The 19,135-nt window shown below is 41.3% G+C and overlaps 1 protein-coding gene across 6 annotated transcripts in view; it reads left to right on the top strand.

Moving 5' to 3' along the window:
* CSNK1G3 (casein kinase 1 gamma 3) overlaps nt 1-19,135 on the top strand; it is a 104,288-nt gene that overhangs the window by 48,432 nt on the left and 36,721 nt on the right. For all 6 annotated transcript variants that reach the window (XM_021546222.2, XM_077790351.1, XM_021546220.2 and 3 more), the window contains 3 exons: nt 70-304; nt 17,120-17,205; nt 17,334-17,418. In XM_021546222.2, the coding sequence (XP_021401897.2) occupies nt 70-304; nt 17,120-17,205; nt 17,334-17,418 (406 nt within the window). The remainder of the gene's footprint in view (nt 1-69; nt 305-17,119; nt 17,206-17,333; nt 17,419-19,135) is intronic.

Below are 19,135 nucleotides of genomic sequence, written 5' to 3'. Positions count from 1 at the left end.
GAATGTGGCAACCTGATGCTTAAACTAAGACAAGCTTCCTTGTCTATTTTTCTTTTTCTTTTATTGAAGATTTCTCGTATGGAATATGTCCATTCAAAGAACTTGATTTACAGAGATGTAAAACCTGAGAACTTCTTAATAGGACGACCTGGAAACAAAACCCAGCAACTTATTCACATTATAGACTTTGGTTTGGCAAAGGAGTACGTAGATCCAGAAACAAAGAAGCACATACCATATCGAGAACACAAGAGCCTTACAGGAACAGCTAGATACATGAGTATAAATACACATTTAGGAAAAGGTACGTGTGCTTTTTAGGTACAGAAACAGCTGCGATATGTCATAAACCATCTTGCTTTCAAGTTACAGATTTTTCTCAGTGTAAAGTCATTAAGAACTGCAAATTTTATGTATTGTTCAAAATATAGTTTGTCCTTATGTAAATACTGTTTATAGGAATAATCTTTTTTGAATCTCTAATCATCATGATCATATCTTGGGAATTGTCCTCCTTGTTAGCTTTCCTTAAAAGAAAGATGAGGTGTATCTTCTTGTAGCATAATATCTTCACATTTTAAGTATACCACAGCAGGGTGAAGTGTCTTTCACCCTGCTGGGTGAAGGAAATAGATGTGTGGATTAAATACAGAAAAGCCAATAGGTTACAATAGCATATGGGTTTTCAATGCTTCCTTGCTTTTCTGATCTCTTTGAAATGCAGCATAAAATAAAAAAATAGCTTAGAGATGATGCTGATTTCTTGATTTTTTTTTTTTTAGTGCTTACACTTAATAAGGCTTTGTCAGAGTTATTAAAGGTTATGTCAGCAAGCTAAAGAAATTACAGGATGTATGTAAATATGAAGGTTGTTATTATTGAATGAATAAGCTCACCTTGAGAAAGGTATGAGCGCTCAGATCTTTGTTTATTCCAGCTAGAGAGATTTTCTAGTGAAAACAGTTAGTTAGACTCCTTTGTATTTGTGTAAGCCAGTTGCTTATCACTGCATGGTAATCACTAATTAGGTTATTCTTTGAACTGATCATAAAAGCACTGCACAATACTTACAGTTTAAGCATAATTGTTAATACAGGAAATGAGAAACCATTCACACTTCTCAGACAGGAATAAGGAAGGTACTTTATCAATAAAGCAGAGCCATGGAATCACTTAGGTTAGAAAATACCTTTAAAGTCATCAAGTCCAACCGTTAACCCAGCGCTGCCAAATCCACCACTAAACCATGTCCCTGTGTGCCACATCTGTAAGGCTTTTAAGATACCTCTGGAAATGGTGACTTCAATCACTTCCCTGCACAGCCTGTTCCAATGTTTAAGAATCCTTTTGGTGAAGCGAATGTTCCCAGTATCCCTTCTGAACTTTCCTATAGCAAACATGAGGCTTTTTCCTCTTGTCTGATTCCTTGTTCCTTAGGAGAAGAGGCCAACCGTCACATAGCTATACCCTCTTTTCAGGGAGTTTTAGAGAGTGATAAGCTCTCCCCTGAACCTCCTTTTCTGAACACCCTTAGCTCTGTCAGCTGCTCCTTATAGGATCTATGCTCCAGACCCTTCACCAGCTTTGTTGCTCTTTAGTGGGCATACTCCAGCACCTCAAGTGTAGGGTTTGACCTTTCTGAATCTAACTTTTGGAACTCAGGTTCTTCAGATAAAAAAAAGCATCCATATATTTTTCAGGCATAAATGGTGATGTCAGCTTAAGGTGACTGTTACATTTTTGACACTGGGCTCTCATCTCCACTAGGCAGTTTAGACTTCTGATTATTATAACATTTTCAACAGTGGCACAATCGCTTTTAAAATCAAATTTTTCACTCCTTAAATAAGAAGATTTCCCCTGAACCTTTTATGAAAAATAAACCAAAGTGTAAAACTGGTAATTGCTTGAAAAGCAAACTGAATTTTGATTACATATCTGATACTTACACATGAATTGTTTATTTTTGTCTCATGGTAACTTGTTTAATCATAGAATGGTTTGTGTTGGAAAGGATCTTAAAGATCTTAGGATCTTTAAGGGTCATCAGTTCTGACCCTGTTGCCATAGGTTGGAACACCAGGTTGCTCTAAGCCTCCTGCAGATTTGCCTTGGACAGTTCCAGGGATGAGTCATCTACAGTTTCTCTGGGCGTTTCGGTGTCTTGCCACTCTCACACTGAAGATTTCTCCTGAATATTTTATCTAAACTTACTGTCTTTTGATATAAAACCACTTGTCCTTGTCCTGTCACTACATGTCCTTATAAAAAGTCCCTCCTTAGATTTCTTGTAGGCTCCCTTTGGGTACTGGAAAGTGCTGTAATGTCTCCCTGAAGCCTTTTTTTCTCTAAGCTGAACAGCAGTAGCTCTGAGACTACTTTCATGGGAGGGATGCTGCTTGAATATCTTCATGGACTTGCTTGATTAGATCTGTGTCCTTTGTATCTTGGGGACCTCAGAGCTGGTTGCTGCACTACAGGTGGGATCTCACCAGAGCAGAGCAGAGGTGTAGAATCCCCTCCCTTCCTCTGCTGGCCACACTGTTCTGGGTGCAGCCTAGGTCATGTTTGGCTTTCTGGGCTGTGAGTGCACATTGTGGGGTCAGTCCCACCTCTCATCCACTAGCACATGGAAGTCCTTCTCAGGCCTGCTCTCCATTCTCTGCTCAGCCTGTATTTGTGCTTGGGATTGCCCTAACCTAGGTGGAGTCATTGCACTTTTTGCTGTCATGTTCACACAGGCCCACCTCCCAAGCCTGTCCATGTTCCCCTGTGGCATTGCTTCCCTCCAGCATGTTGACCGCACAACGCAGCCAGATGTAATTGGCAGACTTGCTGAGGGTGCTCTTGATCTCACTGTCATGACACCATCGAAGGTGTTACCCAGCAGTGATCTCAGTACAACCCCTAAGGAATGAGTGACTACTTGGACAGGGACGTCTTGACCACGTTTTACAGTTTGACCACTCAGCCAATTCCTTATCCACTTGTTTCAGCTGTCAAATCAGTGTCTCTCCAGTTCCAAGACAAGGATATCCTGTGTTACAGTGTCAAATGCTTAGCACCTATCCAAGTAGATTATGTTGGTTGCTCTTCCATCATGCACCAACACTATAGTTGTGTTGAAGGCCCCCAAATTTGTCAGGCGTGATTTGCCCCTACTGAAGCCATGTTGACCATCATCAGTCACCTTTTTATTTTGCATGTCCCTCAGTATAGTTACCATGGGGATCTACAGTGTGAGCTTGCTGGGCCCTGAGGTGAGACTGACAAGCCTATAGTTCCTTATGCCTTTCTTTTCTTACATTTGTAATAATAGGGGTTATCTTTTTTCTCTTTTAGTCTGTGGAATCTTTACTGGGCTGTAATGACTTCTGAGATGCAGTGGATGCAATGGGTAGTGTCTTTGCTGAGACTCCCTAAAGACTCATTGATGCATCTCAGCAGGTCCCATAGAGTTGTGCACCTTCAGGTTCCTTAAATGGGCTCCAACCTGATCTACAGTGTTCTTCATTCTGCCAGTCCCTGCTCTTTCTTCCTGTGACATGAATGATGTGACTGAAATACCAGGGAAAATGGAGGCAAAAAGTAATTTAATGAACCCAATATCCAATCTAAACTTTCCTGTGGTGCAGCACGAGTGATTTTTTGCCTCAGCTTTCTTCATATCCCTGGTCTCCTGTTTCCTTATGGAGAGGTCAAGCATTTTTCCCAGTTTTCCTTTTGTTACCATTATAGAAGCTCTTCTTGTTGCCCTTGACATCCCTAATCACATTTAATTCTCTCAGGGCTTTAGCTTTCTTAAACTCATCTCTGGCTTCTTGGACAGTTTCTCTGTATACCTCCCAGACTACCTGTCCTTGCTTGTCCTATATGCTATATAGCTTCTGTAGAGCTTTATCTCCTGGTACTCTGCCAAGCAGATCCCTGAAGAGGCCAAGCTGCATCTGCTGAAATTCAGGGTACTGGGTTTGCTTTGCTCTGTTCTCACTACTCACGTTTCTCTCAAACTCTAGCATTTCATGATCACTGCAGCCAAGGCTGCCTTTGAGCTTCATGTTCCTCACCAGCCTCTCCTTGTTGGTGAGAACAAGTGCCAGTATTGCACATCTCCTTTTTACCTTCTCTGTCACTTAGAGAAGGAAGCTATCATCAAAGATAACTTACTGGATTGCTGATGCCTTGCTGTCTTGTCACTCTGGAGATACCAGAGTGGTTGAGCTTCCCCTGTGAGGACCAAAGCTTGTGAGCATGAGGTGCTTCCTGTATATTGGTAGACAGCTGTTATGAATGAGTGCTTGAGAACACTTAAAAAATCATCAGCAAGGGTATCAGTAAAAACCTGATTTAATATTAAGCAATGACAAAGTTCTTTGCAAGGTTTACTCTGCTACCTATTAGTCAGTTACACCAAAGAAAAAGAGGAAAAAACCCAAACCCCAGCTAAAATCCAGGCAATCAAAACAGAAACTAACTGAGAGCTGTCTAGGGCTGTGTGTGTATTTTAGGAGTGTGTGACAAGTGACAAAAGGACAGAGAGGGCAAGTATAAAAAAGAATACAGCCTAAAAGCTTAACAGCACTCAGAAGTATTTAACCTTAAATTACACCTTTACTTAAACCTTAAACTTAACAATTCAACATAGGAATTAACACTTAACAGCATTTAATCTAACTTACAACTTAACCTTACTTACAAACCTGACTTTGATATCCAAGATACTTGAGCATCTAAGAGAGCAGCATTTCTCACAAAATTTGCTGTAGTATATGTATATGTTTATGCACACAGGCAGAGTCAGTGAAAAGTACCTGTGAAAAAATTCCCCTCAAAGGCAGTGAAATACTCACTCTGGGTGCTTTTGCATCTTTTCATTGTGCAAAGAGTTGAGCCTTGAGGAGTGGGGGTATTAGCTTATAATTAATTTTTGTTCAGCTGCCGTCTGAGTACTGCAAACTTGCGAGTTAGTGGGCTCTGAGAAGCCCAGTTCAGAGAGAGGTTGCTGGTCACAGCTGCTTCAGTCTAGAAGAGCTCAAAGGTTCTCATTTTAGACCAGCGTTTTATGGCGTCACAAGAAAGTGGGCTTTAGTCATAATAATGTTTCATCCTGGCCACAGTGTGGGTTGGCACACAGTTGAAAGCATGAGAACAGGGATGTTATGCTAGGCAAACAAGAAAAATAGTTTCCAAGGCTGTTCATAAAGAAAACATGAACTTGTTAGACAACTGGGACTCTGAGGAGCAAAGGGTTTCTGATAAACTCCAGAAAAGCTGAGCCCAGGTGCTGTTTGTCAAAGTGAAACCTTATGAGCTTTTTTCAGCTAAGTGTGGCTAGAAGGGGTGAGGGAGAGATGCACCACCATGAGGACTCAACTGTTCAGTCTTCGTGGCTGGAGGGCCTGTGGTCACCTAACCTTGCCCCTCCTGTGGGAACCCCGGCCTTATTTTGGGTTCTCATGTGGTGGTGAAATTTCTCTTCTAACCTGTGCTTCTAAAGAAAAACTCTGCAGTCTTTTGTTGTTCGGTCTCAAGATGATTTATTGCTAGTTATCTAACAGATTATGTTCTCGGGCTGCGGCTGTTTGATCAGTGGCCTGGGTAGAGGCACACACACACCCTGACATCCTCTCTGTCTGCTGTCTTCTTCGTCTCTCCCCCCGCCCAGGGCTGCTGCTATCTTTTATAAGATATATTATGTATTACATGTTTGTAGTATTTCCCCAATACCTATTACTTATATTAGAAAGTGCTTTTCTACTTTAAACTAATCTGTGAATGCCAACATCACCAAGAACATGGAGGCAAGGAAAAAGAAGGAGGAAGAACAGGGTTAGACTACTTTCCTCCATCTTAGAACTTCTGACCCCTATGTACAAAGTAAAAACTCCCCTGTACATGTGCTAAAATCTCCTAGTACAATACTAAAAAAATTTCCCCTCTACCTTGTAACTACTTTTATTATACTATCTAACTCTTTGTGACTGTTTGTTCTACCTCTAAAGTTGGTAACTCATTCCATGGCTCAAACTCAAAATCACAGTTGTTTCTAGCTGTCTGCCAGGGTCTAAAATGCTTCTGACTAAGGCCTGGAACCTCTAAAAATGTCTGAGAGACATTTTGAATTCCCACATCTCCCCTCTCTGTTTTAACTAGAAATATTTGTTTTGCCATGTTGTTTAAGGCTCTTCGAATGCACATGAAAATGCATGGCAGAACAAGTAGAATTACAAGCCCTATAAGAATATAAAACACTATTTTAAAAAGTTTTCTCTACAATGGTGAAAGATTAAAATAGCCAATGAAATAATCTCACCAGAATCCTGTAAGTTTTTTTTTTTTCAATTTGCTGATACTACTTTGCATCTGTTTTATATTTTTACAAATAGATTTTGAATGATCAAACAAGTTCATGCAGCATATCTCCTCAAATTTTTCACATCTGTGCCCATGTGACAGTAGCAAATAATCAACTGCCCCTCTGTTCTGAAGCACTGCTTGTCTTGCACTGCTGATATCTGTTAACATGTCACTCAGTGCAGACGAAACGGTACAACTGTGTTTGCTCAATCTAGCATGGTATGCGGTCCAATTGTGTCAAGGCCACCCCTAACGCTGTTTGGGGTGAGAAAATTGCTACTGCAATTCTCTAAGCCTTGTCTTAGATACAAACATTATTATCACAATTTGGCTATATTGTTTAAAGGATCTTTTTCCTCTCCTGTGTGTTTGCTCTTTTTAAGTTCTTAAATCAGGTGTTATCAATGAAAGTTCTTCAATGCTGCATGGACTGCCCTTGACTTTTGCAGGGATAGCAGGCCAAATTTTGCCCCCGTAAATCAAAAAACACTCCCTTCGGTAAATTGGCTGGGTGTTGAAGAGATAGTTTGCTCGTCACTTTGGTGTAACTGCACTAGGATGACGCATTTCTATAAAAGAACTGATTTGGAATGATATCCACTATATAATTATTTGTCTTTGCTACTCTTAATGGATTGAATTTGATACTAAACTTCATTTTTGTTGACCCAAAAAATGTCTAACTCTGGAGGTTTAAAGTGAGCTATAGGAAGGAGCTGTGTCGAAATATGCCATCCTTCCACAGGATCCGAAAAAGACTTTAGAACTTTTTGAAAGGATGTCCTTTGGAATTGGTCATTCCTTCACTGGCACACCTACTAAGCATGTTGAAAATTGTTTCTCCAGTTCTGAATGGGTTAGGTAAATGCTGTCTAGACCCGCTGCTTTTGCCAAAGTTTCCTACACATTTTCCCTTGGTTGTCTCATGGGAAAGCTTGTCCCATTGCCTAAGGCAACAAGCAAGGGAATGAAGCACATGAACACTATTTGTCTGAACCCCATGTCCATGTCCCCAACCTCTGTGAGAAACCCCGCAATGCAGCAACACCCAAACAACACTTGATTCCCCAGAAAAACCCCAAGTCTCTGAGTTGCCAATCGTTGTCTGACGTTGTCTGCAGTGTTGCTGTCCATCTTCGTCTGCATGCTTGCTTCTCTGCTTCTTTGGTTTGTGTTCACTGGCATTTGCACTCAATAAGGTTTCATGTGCTTTGCTGATACCTGTTTCAGTCCTTGTTCTATAGAAACACAAACGAAACCCTTGCTCTAAGTTATTAATGTAAATAGACTTTCAATTTGTCGTGACTCTGGGTTTTTGATTAAAACTAAAGAATTTTTTCTTAGTTCTGCTCGTGCACTGTTTGTAAAATGTCGGACAATTCACATATAAAGCTTTGTTCAACTGCATGTGAGATGTTGCTCTTGCCTCCTCCTTATCTGTTTATCTAAATGGATTTTAAGGTATGATGTGTTTTGTGGTTTTCCCTGTATTTCATGATCTAAAAATTGCTCTTGGAAATGTGTGAACAGAAACATAAATGTGAAAATATATCAACTGAAACACAAATGTGTTTAAGCCTCTCAAAAGATGCATATTTTGTGACATCAGTTTGCCACAGCTGAAGACTTTTTCAAACCTCTCTAATTGGTCACTCCTGTGGATACAGGACGCTGTACAAACTGACACTCTGACAAGCACTGATGATTTCCTTTGCCTGACTTTCAGAAAGGTGAAAGGATTCCATCAATGTTTGTATATTTTTGTGAAAAAATGCATGGCTCAATTTTGTTTGTTCAAAAATGTCTGGCAGTGTCTGTGAGATGGGCACTGTGAATCTGTCTACATGAACATTCACTTCTACTAAAAATCTCAGAAGTGAAGAATGCATTCTGATGTGTATAACAAAATATCCATGTTCTTTGTTTTCTAGGATTATTTTTATGCATAATAGATATGAATATAAAACTTCATTGTCTGTATGTTTTAAAAGTGATTCCTCTAATTGTTTGACCACATTTGCAATATACACTGAATCTGTGATCAGATTGATGGCTTCTGAAATAACTGAAAAACTCTGTGGTGAACCTTGTACTGTTTTTTACATCTGATTCTCATTTCTTTGTTTTTGGAATTTTCCATGTCATTTGTGAGTTTTCTTTGAACTATTAGTAAACACGGTCATCTTTTCTATTGATTCTTAACTTATTTTTGATTTTTCTCTAAAACTTATTTTTGCATTTAACATTTTGTGAGCTAAAAAATGAACTGTGTAAACTTCTGGGTACTTTAACAACGTGATTGAAAAATCTTGTGACTTCGGATTGTCCACTTAAAATATTTTTTATTTAAATGTAAATGAATGATTAAGAAATCTTTGCCTGACATTGTCAGCAATCTGGTGTTTGCCTTAACAATAATCTGAGCCACTATCTCTAAATCTATAAGAACTCTTTTTGAGGGCTTGTAAGCTAAAAACAAAGATCCACTTTAAACTTCTGTGAAAACATTACTACAATTCTTGCTCAAAGTTATTAACTTGACTGATTTTTTCAATTTGATTTGTCTTGTGTCTGGCACTCTCCTTATATTTGCCTTGACAATTAGCGAAATTAAGTCTACATGTTCTGGTTTGAAAGCAAAACCAGTGAGAGACTCCAAGTCAGAAATACAATTTATTGGGAAAAGGGGAAAAGGACAAAAAATACATGCAATAATACAAAGGGAAAGACTACTGAGAAAGTCAGAATACCACCTGGCCAGCATGCTGGTAGCAGTCCAAATTGGAGTAGCTGCAGTCCTCTTGGGATGGCAGATGTAGTTGCTGTGTCTTCTCAGAGAACCTGTGAAAAGGCTGCCCCTCTGTCTAGAAATCCCCAGTTTTACCCAGGTGGGAATGCCTAGCTCCTCCCCCCTGGGTGGAGCATCTCACAACGGGTTATTATGAGTCATGCGGTGTGTCCTTAATCACTGCTCCTGGACAGTGTTATCTCTGAGTCATGCGGCAAGGCATTGATGGGGTTATTAACAGCAGATAAGGAAAACTGCCCCAAGGCAACTCCTACTCAGATGGTAAATAGGAAAACTTTTTTTTTAATCTTGGACACTACAAAAGAATTATCTCAAAAGATTAAAATATACAAAATTTTCATTGCTTATTTTAGCCTTATTTCAGGTACTTCTTCATTTCTTTTCTTTTTTCTCTTTACACTTTTTTTTTCTCTCTTTCTCTTCTTTTCTTTTGAAACAAGAAGGTTGAAATATAATACAGAATAAGACAAAATACCTCAGTAATAAAATTCAGAAAAAACAATTTAAGAGAGCTCAAAAGAAAGATTCTAAATAACATATATAAAATTGAACAAAGCATGATTATCAGAAACATTGTGTTAGCAGTTCAGAGTCTGCAAACAGCTGAAACATTTGTTTCCAGTGAAAATTGGCATCCCTTCCCGGGCAGGGCTGACAAGTTTCACCTCAAATCTGTGTTAGCTGTCACATGTGTAGGATCGAATCAGTGGATCAAAATAATCTACATAATATTAATTTTTGTGCAAAAACCTCTGAATTTTGCTGGCAAACTCATCCGTCTAAGTTAAAATCAGGGCTTGGCCAAAACCCAAACTTTAAATTGTAGTGATGTCTTTTAAATATTATCTTAAACAAAGCTTATACTAATATTACATATATGATACCTAAAACATAACAACTTATTATAACATTTTCATATAAAATAAACACTCGAAGTTCAAACTGATAAATTGATCAAATGACAAAAGGATTGATTCTTCTTGAAACTTCTTTGAAGGAAACAGATGTTTTTCAGTTGGAAGAAATAATAAGATTAACAGTAATAAAAAGCTGTCAGAATGCTTCAGGCACCTCTCTCTGAGATTTTTTGAAAAACATTTAAGAACAATAAGAAATAGAAATGCAATCATTCCACTCACAAGAGATATAAAAACAAACTAGAAAGTTCACCTAGAAAAATGCATGATATAGTTAAAATCTAAAATGAGACCTTAGAATGATATGTAACTTGGATGAGTGCCGTGCTCCCGTCCCAGATCCCTTTTTGCCCCGGCTAGCTCCCGATGGGGCGAGAGGGGCAGGTGAAACACCCTCCACTGGACCCAGCAGGGCTTTGGAGGGTGCTTCGTGGGTTCGGAAAGCGCTGCTGAATCCCGCGGCGTGATAAGGAAGAGAGACTCTTGCTAGGGCTAAGTCTGAAGTTTATTGCAGCCTGACAGGGGCTAACAACACTTGAACAGTCCTGCTAACAAGAGCACCTGCAAGGTGCTTGCAGCATGTTATAAACTGAGAGGGAGGGGAACCAGTCGACCAATGGGGGTGGAATAGGGAGTGGCTCTTGTATGGGGTGACACATATGGGAACCAATGAGGGATGGATGTGGGAGGGACCCCAGGCCCCTCTCCAATCACCCGGCACCCAGGATGGAAGCTTCTAGGTGTATGGGAAGGGATACCGAGTGACTGACAGGGAGCCTGGGAGGGGCAAGGGAATGACTCGGCACTTTAGGGGAGGATTGACAGATGGGGTAAGGCGGGAAAACTAGGGACAAACCAAGTGTAACATAGGGGTGCATAGGAACAAACCTGTAATAACACAACTCCACAGATGAGACAACAATAAAACATACAAAAATTCACTATGAAAAAACAAAGCACAGAGCTTCATTTGATAACATGATAAAATTTCTTAGCAATAACATTTATAAAACGGTTAAATAGTTAAACGTAAAAGAAAGGATTTGGAAATAAACACGAAGAAATAACAGACTATATAACTAATTGTTAAATAATGAAGTGAATCTCAGAAAAACTCAGAATAAATTCTTTTAAGACTCTTATACACTGATAAACTCACAATAAAACAGAAAAGACTAAAATAAAGCTAAGGATCCAATAGATTGTGTCTTCCCTTTAACTCAATATTCATTATCATGTCATTAACTCTTTTAGTCAAAACCTTCTTATCCTTAAAGAAAAACAACTAAATTTTGTTAATTAAATAAACTTGACCTTTGAAAAACTTAAAATAATTTTTGAATCAAACATTGCTTAAACTTAATATATAAAAATCTTGGTAAAAAATTCCTAAATTATATTAACTACATGAAATCTATATGTATCAAATTAACAATTTTTTAATCCATTATCATTTAAACTCTTATAAACTTAAGTTTTTCAGGGCTCAAACTAAGATAAACTTAAAGTGATATACTCTAATTGAACAAAACTTAATCTCTAACCAAACTATATAAAAATCAATTCTATTATTAATAGAATGTTAAAATACAACTTAACTTAAACCTAAACATAATAAACTACAAAAGTTTTATGCTATTCAATTTTCTATCTCAATTCTCATTATGATATCTCTTTTTTACATTGTGTTCCACAATTAATATTCTTCATCACACTGGCTGGGTGTATCTGCTGATCAATTCCGTCACCTAACTAAAAAAATCTGGGGTTAGCGTTTAGAAACATTGGAGAAGTTTGGAGAAGACCCTTATAATTTCAAGTGGCGGCTTAACTGTATCTTATTTTTTCGGTGAATGTTGAAGTCCCATCCCTCAGCATTGCTGTGGGACATTTGATGCAATAGATGTGCTTGCAAAAAGATGTTTACTTTGGCTGCTGTGGTTTCTGGGCTGTGCCGTGCATTTGTTGTTAATATTTGGATGTGCACTGTAGTGGAAAAAACTTCGGCATCTCCTTGGTTGCTGCCACAATGCACCCTGCTGTGGAGAGGCAGCAACCAAGGAGATCCCTGCCTTGGCTCTGCCCAGTCCCCGCTTGCACAAGCTTGAGTGGTGTGGAGGGGAGCAGTTCTGGCACAGTCACACCCCGCTTCTGCCTGCATTGGGGTGACTGTGTCTCTCTCCTGCTCTCAGCCCCCGCTCACACCCAGTGTCGGCTGTGCTGGACCCGTGCCTGAAACCTGTCCCTCTCAGACACTTCTGCGTTCGCTTTAACTCCCGCAAACACATGCACAGCCTGGATTCACCCATCTCTTTCTGTGTCGCCATGGGAACGAGGGAAGGAGCACTGACCCTGAGTGCGCCCCACCGCACCGACCGCGGCCATGGCCGTGAGCTCTGGAATGCCCTCTCCCCTCTCCCAATCGGACCTGGCACCGTTCCAGTCCCGGTCTGGGTCATCCCGCCCGGCCCCGGTGGCTGTCCCCATCTCAGCGTGGTTCGGCGCTCTGCTGACGCCATCAGCGCGCGACCGCCGCTCCCCGCCACCGCCGCGCCCTGGGCCGCGCCCCGCACTCGGGTTTCCCACCCCCGCGCGGTCGCCACGCAGTCTGTGGGCACTTGGCTGGCTGGCGGCCGCCGCCGCCGCTGACGCTGTCAGTGCCCATGCCGCGCTCGAGATGCGAGAGACTCCAGTTACTGCTCTGTGCACTTTGCTCTCCAATTTGCACTTCCGATAATATTTGTGCATTTCTTCTGACAATTGATTTACATTTGCAAACCCCGTACTAATTCCTGATAAACTTTTGAACATTTCTTCTAACAACTGATCCATGTGTAACTGATTCTTGTTGCAATAACTATTCTGTTCTGGCCGTGTCTGAAACTGACAGGGGTGGCTGTGGGTTTGTGCTGGCTGTTGCCATGGGAACTGTGACTAACCCGTGCCCTGAGTCATACTGGCCACGCCCCATCCCTGCCTGCATCACCACGGGGTGCGGACGCTTCTGCTCTGACCTCGGCTGTGCTTTCGCCTAGCTCCGGCTCGCACCGCCTGGTTCAGAGCCACTGCCATCCCCCCTGGGCTGACGCAATCACCCTCCTGTTCCCATTTCGGCCCCGATGTCTCCCATCTCACTTTGCCCCTCTCCTGACTCTGTTCCAGCACCCACAGCCCGCATGCGCTGGCCCTGCCCTGCCTGCGCCCCTTGCCACGCGTTCTAGATGCGAAAAATCCCCTCCACCCGTGGCTTTTCGGGTTCTGCTCGACCTTCACGCGCGTGCCCACCGCCTGAGTTGCAGTGAGGGAAGCCTTCCGCTGTCCCTCTGCTATTTCCTCAGTGGATCTGGCTGTCGCAGTAAGGAAGCTGTTTTCCTGAGCCTCTTGGGCAGCCGCTTCTGCGGCTTCACGGATTCTCGACACCGAACGCGCCATGGGACACTCGGGACGCCTGGCCACTGCACCCGCACCCCCGCCGCCCCGTGTCTGCGCTGTTCCCACTGCCCCCCCTCTCACCTGCACCACGGGCTGTTTTGAATTCCCCACCCACGCAGCTACGAAAGATCTCTCCTCTTCCCTTTCTGCTCTGCACTCACTCTGCACCCTCCCCCACTGGAGATGCCGCCGCCGCAGGTTCAGACTCGAGCAGCGCTTGGTCCATTCCCCCACCGGGGGCTGTGGCTGTGCTTGGCTTATCTCTCTGTCTGGGGGATTTGTGCATTGGAGGAGCTCAGGGAAACTGAGGAACAGTGGGAACCTGGAGACACAGGGCATGATGACAGACCATCCCCTGATCCTCCACGGGAGGCAATCCTGCTTTTCCTGGATCTGTGGTGAGGAAAACTGCCCCAAGCTGCTGGCTGGGCGATCTTCCCCCTTTGTGCTCTAATAGCCCCAGCTGTCCGGCCGGATGTGCCGTGCCATAGAGCTGGCTGTAATATTGTCCTTGTTAAAAGCAAAAGTTTTGCGGCAGTCTTATCTTTTTGTTCTTTTGTGGCTTGGTAATAAAGTTGCTTATTGATCCCTTGCCAAAAATTCAATCCCAAGAAAAAATATACATCTGTGTGCGAGTGACTACACTGCACCTACAATAACAAAGCTTTCATCTCATTCGGAGATATCTCTCCCTGATGGGTAGAAGTCTCGCCCTATAGGGCTAAAAAAAAAATCTTTGGTGTGTCCTTGGGAGCATCTCCTCCCCATGTTCTTAATTTCGACCATTCTCACCAAAAGCTGAGTCAGCATGAAGACAGTCCAGAGATGGCACTGTCCATCGTCCAGCAGGCCACAGGCGAGGAATCCCAGGCGCGCTTCTGGTTTCTCTCCTCCTGGCTGTCCTCCAGACGAAATGCCTTGGTGAAGGTCAGGCTCTTATCTTGAGCTTTCCGCTCCCTCTCTTCTTGAAATTGCGAAGAGTGTGTGTACTGCTCTTCTTTTTTGTCTTCTTTCTTTTTCAGCCGATGAAGGTTGGAGGTTGTTTGATGTTTCTTTTTGTTCTTTTTCTTGATGCCCGACCAGAGACGGCATGTGTGGGAACCCCGGCCTTATTTTGGGTTCTCATTTGGTGGTGAAATTTCTCTTCTAACCTGTGCTTCTAAAGAAAAACTCTGCAGTCTTTTGTTGTTCGGTCTCAAGACGATTTATTGCTAGTTATCTAACAGATTATGTTCGCGGGCTGCGGCTATTTGATCAGCGGCCTGGGTAGAGGCACACACACACCCTGACATCCTCTCTGTCTGCTGTCTTCTTCGTCTCTCCCCCTGCCCAGGGCTGCTGCTATCTTTTATATGATATATTATGTATAACATGTTTACAATTATTCCCCAATACCTACTACCTACGTTGCCAAGTGTTTTTCTACTCTAAACCAATCTGTGAGTGCCAACATCACCAAGAACATGGAGGCAAGGAAGGAGGAAGAACAGGGTTAGCCTACTTTCCTCCATCTTAGAACTTCTGACCCCTATGTACAAAGTAAAAACTCCCCTGTACATGTGCTAAAATCTCCTAGTACAATACTAAAAAAATTTCCCCTCTACCTTGTAACTACTTTTATTATACTATCTAACTCTTTGTGACTGTTTGTTCTACCTCTAAAGTTGGTAACTCATTCCATGGCTCAAACTCAAAATCACAGTTGTTTCTAGCTGTCTGCCAGGGTCTAAAATGCTTCTGACTAAGGCCTGGAACCTCTAAAAATGTCTGAGAGACATTTTGAGTTCCCACACCCTCCCATTATTCGTTCCCCAATAGGTCTCGGTCAGCTCCTCATCCATTCCCAGGCAAAACTCCATACAGTCAGCTGGCTATTGCCATGGAGGGTGACATTGCCTCCTGATCTCCCTTGCTTCTCCTTCCTAAAGAGCCTGTATTGTTCCATTCCAACAATTTTTTAATGTTCTGTGATATTCGTCTAGAAATATGGTATATTTTTTAATTCATGCAGTGAAGTACTGAAGGTCCCCAAGCTCTGTGTTTACAGAGACAGTGGCATATAAGATACAGTTTGCTCTGAAAATAGTGGGAATAGGACAATTTTTTAGGGTGGTGTTTTTAGTCTGTAGATAATTTCCTGAACTACTGAGTGGTCTAACAGTTGACCCTTGTAAAACAAGTGTTTTCAATAAGGAGGGAGGCTGTCAGGTTCACATTCTCTCTATTTTTTTACAAGTGTCTATTGACCTGTAACTATCAGTTTGTGCATATGAGTAAGAAAAGATGTTGTCCTTGAATAAAAAGTATGTTTTAGAATCCATGGTATTTAAAGCTATCATAACAAATGCATAGCTGCTAGAAAGACTTTAAATGTGTAATCAAAACTTGTTCAAAATCACCAAAGCCCACTCTTTTAAGGTGTATATAGGAAATACGTAGTTACCGAATGTCTTGTAGTCAATAATATTTTGTTTCTTGATCAAGGATTTCTGGTAGTTTTTTGCCAAGTTCGGGGTTTGTATATGGAATAGAAGGTATTTTGTTGATATGGAGAATAATGTGGCTTCAGAGAGCTATTTGAAGGAAATACAAACACTGCAGCCCTTACTAGCATGTCGCTGGTGCCCCACCTCTCAATAATATAATTTAGGGATAAAATTACTCTGCTTCTTCTCCAGTTCACTTCATTTTCAGGAAGGGAAAGTGAGATTCCAGACAGTGTAGATTCTGACTATGAGGTTAATGAAGACAAAGATCTGTGTCTGTAAAAGTTCTGCAATTGTCTGTGTTTGTTGGATATATAAATTAATCGGGAATTATTTTGCCATTTCCCCAAATTCAAAAGAACTGTATGTTAAAGTGTTGTCTAAGTTATTTGGCTAAAGAAAGTATAGTCACATGAAGTTACAACTTACTCTAATCTAGCCATCTGTAGTGGTCTCTGGGGAGCTGCCCATATTCTTGATGAATAATTGAAACTCTTCTGGGAATGAAGTCTGCTTTTAATATGAACAGAAAGGCCAAATGAAGCTGATTTCTTTAAACAAGTACTTACCCTCAAAACTAGGAGAACTTCATTCTTACCTTTAGTACATGTGCTCTCTTGTCAGAGCTGTCGTAAGTTCTAGATTAAGAATCAGTTCTGCCGGGACCAGACTCCTTTGTAATCTAAATGATCCACAAATAATTCTACATTTTAGTTTTAGTCGACTTTTTACTGCAAGAACAATGAACATTTGGTCCTACAGTTTTATTGAATCCTAAAGTTTACTAAATCCTGAGGTTAGTCCAGTAGCTCAAAGAAAATTCCTTCTGCATTTTTGAGAATTATTACTTTCAGCAATAATTTTTGAGAATTATTTATTTCTTTCTTTTAAAGTGCTGTTGAGATGAATATACCTTCAGTCTGCATCTTCTTTTTTTCTGGGCTTAGCTGTGTTCTTAAGGCAGTCCGTAGTACACAAGAATGCCCCCACATGCTCAGTTTGCTTTCAAGTACTTTATACCTAACATTTATTTTTATATAATTTGGAAGCTAGTCTTCTAAATATAATGTAAATTTACACTGATTAAAGTTTCTAATAATATTTGCATTTTGTTTCAGAGCAAAGTAGAAGAGATGATTTGGAAGCATTGGGTCATATGTTTATGTATTTTCTCAGAGGAAGTCTTCCATGGCAAGGTTTAAAGGTAGTGGGTTTTGATATCTGCTTCTGTCCTGTTTTCAGATCATCAGCATTTATTGACATGTTTGGGCTTTTTGAATGTGTGTCTGCAAGCTGTATAACTTGAGAAGCTTGTTTGTTCTTCTGTCATAGGCAGATACATTAAAGGAACGTTACCAGAAAATTGGAGACACTAAACGAGCAACTCCTATAGAAGTATTGTGTGAAAACTTTCCAGGTAATGTCTGCTGTTAATAAAAATGTTGTGTATTGATTTATAAAATGAAACTGGCATAGGTAATTGCTGGGGCTTAAAATTACAGTATGTGTAATTGATCACAGTATCTTAGGATGGGTCAGGTTGGATGGGACTACAGGAGGTTCTGTGGTCCAGTCTCCCTGCTCAAGCAGGGCCATCCCAGAGCATGTGCCATAGGATTGTGTCCAGACTGTTCTTGAATGTCTACAGTGAAGGAGATTCCAAAACCTCTCTGGTTAGCCTGTTCCAGTACTCAGTCACCTGCACAGTAAAGGAGTTCTTTCCTGTGTTTGGGTGGAACTTCTGTGCATTAGTGTGGGTCCATTGCCTCTCCTGCTATTGCTGAGCACCACTGAGCTGAGCCTGGATCTATCATACTGTCAACTACTCCTTAGATATTTATATGTGTTAATCAGGTCCCGTCTCAGTTGCCTATTTTCAAGGCTGAACAGGCCCAGCTCCCTCAAACTTTCCTCATATGAAAGATGCTACTGTCCCTTGATCAACTTAGTAGCCCTTTGCTGGACATGGTCCAGGAACTCCTTGTCTCCCTTGTATTGAGGAACTCAGAGATGGACTTAGCCTCTGAGTAGAGGGACGGATCACCTCCCTTGACCTGCTTTTCAAAATGCACCCCAGGATTCCATTGGCCTTCTTGTCCCCCAGGGCACATCGCTGGCTCTGATGAACTTGTTGTCTACCATGACCCCCAGGTCCTTCTCTGTAGAGCTGCTTCCTAGCAGGTTTGTCCTTCGGCCTGTGCTGCTGCACAGAAGTATTCTTCTCCAGGTGCAGGACCTTGCATTTTCCTTTGCTGAATTTCAGAATGTTTCTCTCTACCCATCTCTCCAGCTGTCGAAGTCCTTCTGAAGGGCTGCACAGCCCTCTGGGGTATCTGCCTCTCCTCCCAGCTTTGTGTTGTCAGTGAAATTGCTGAGGAGGCCTCTGCCTCTTTGTCTGAATCATTAGTTAATAAGTTAAATAGTACTGGGCCCAGACAGAAGAATTATCCTTTGAAGCAGCAGCAAGCTAATGCTGTTGTTCTTAAAATATAGATTATTCTAAAGAAACATTTAAACAATACTGTATGTGTGCTTACAGCGATCAGCTAGTCTGCCCTTGTATCTTCACACTGAAAATTTTACAAGCCTTTTCAGCTGAAATCTGGTATCATACCCCTATTAAAAACAAGCTGCATTAGAAACAGCTTGAACTAATATTTAAAATAACTTGGAAGTTTCACGTGTTACTTCTAGGTCTCTGTAAGTACAAGTTGAATCAATGAGGTGTTGGAAAATTGCACAGAAGGAATATGATGTTTTTTAAAAGTTGTAATAAAGTGCTTGAAACAAGGGACATGTCTGACATGGGCATGATTTTGCCAAAATATAAGTGAACGCCTTGAAAGGTAATCAAAATATCACTGATAGGCAAAGTGGATTTGCTGAGAGTAGCTCATGGTAAAGGAAAGGAAATCCTGTTTGCAGTAGGCCTTGTGGACACAAGATGATGCTTTATATTGTATACCCCGTTCTTTACCTTTCCTTAGTCTTGTCTCTGTAAAATTGGTTGGAAAGATAGAAGTAGAGGCATTTCTCTCCACACATTTTTGCACACTGTGCATTATAATTAGAACATTGAACAGAAGATATCAACAGATAGCATGAAGGAAAAATTAGTGGGGTGTTACTTGCTA

This window comes from Lonchura striata, chromosome Z (assembly GCF_046129695.1).
Source record: "Lonchura striata isolate bLonStr1 chromosome Z, bLonStr1.mat, whole genome shotgun sequence".
Classification (NCBI taxonomy): Eukaryota; Metazoa; Chordata; class Aves; order Passeriformes; family Estrildidae; genus Lonchura; species Lonchura striata.
The sequence above is the reverse complement of the archived record's forward strand: the minus strand, read 5'-3'. Positions and strand labels throughout refer to the sequence as shown.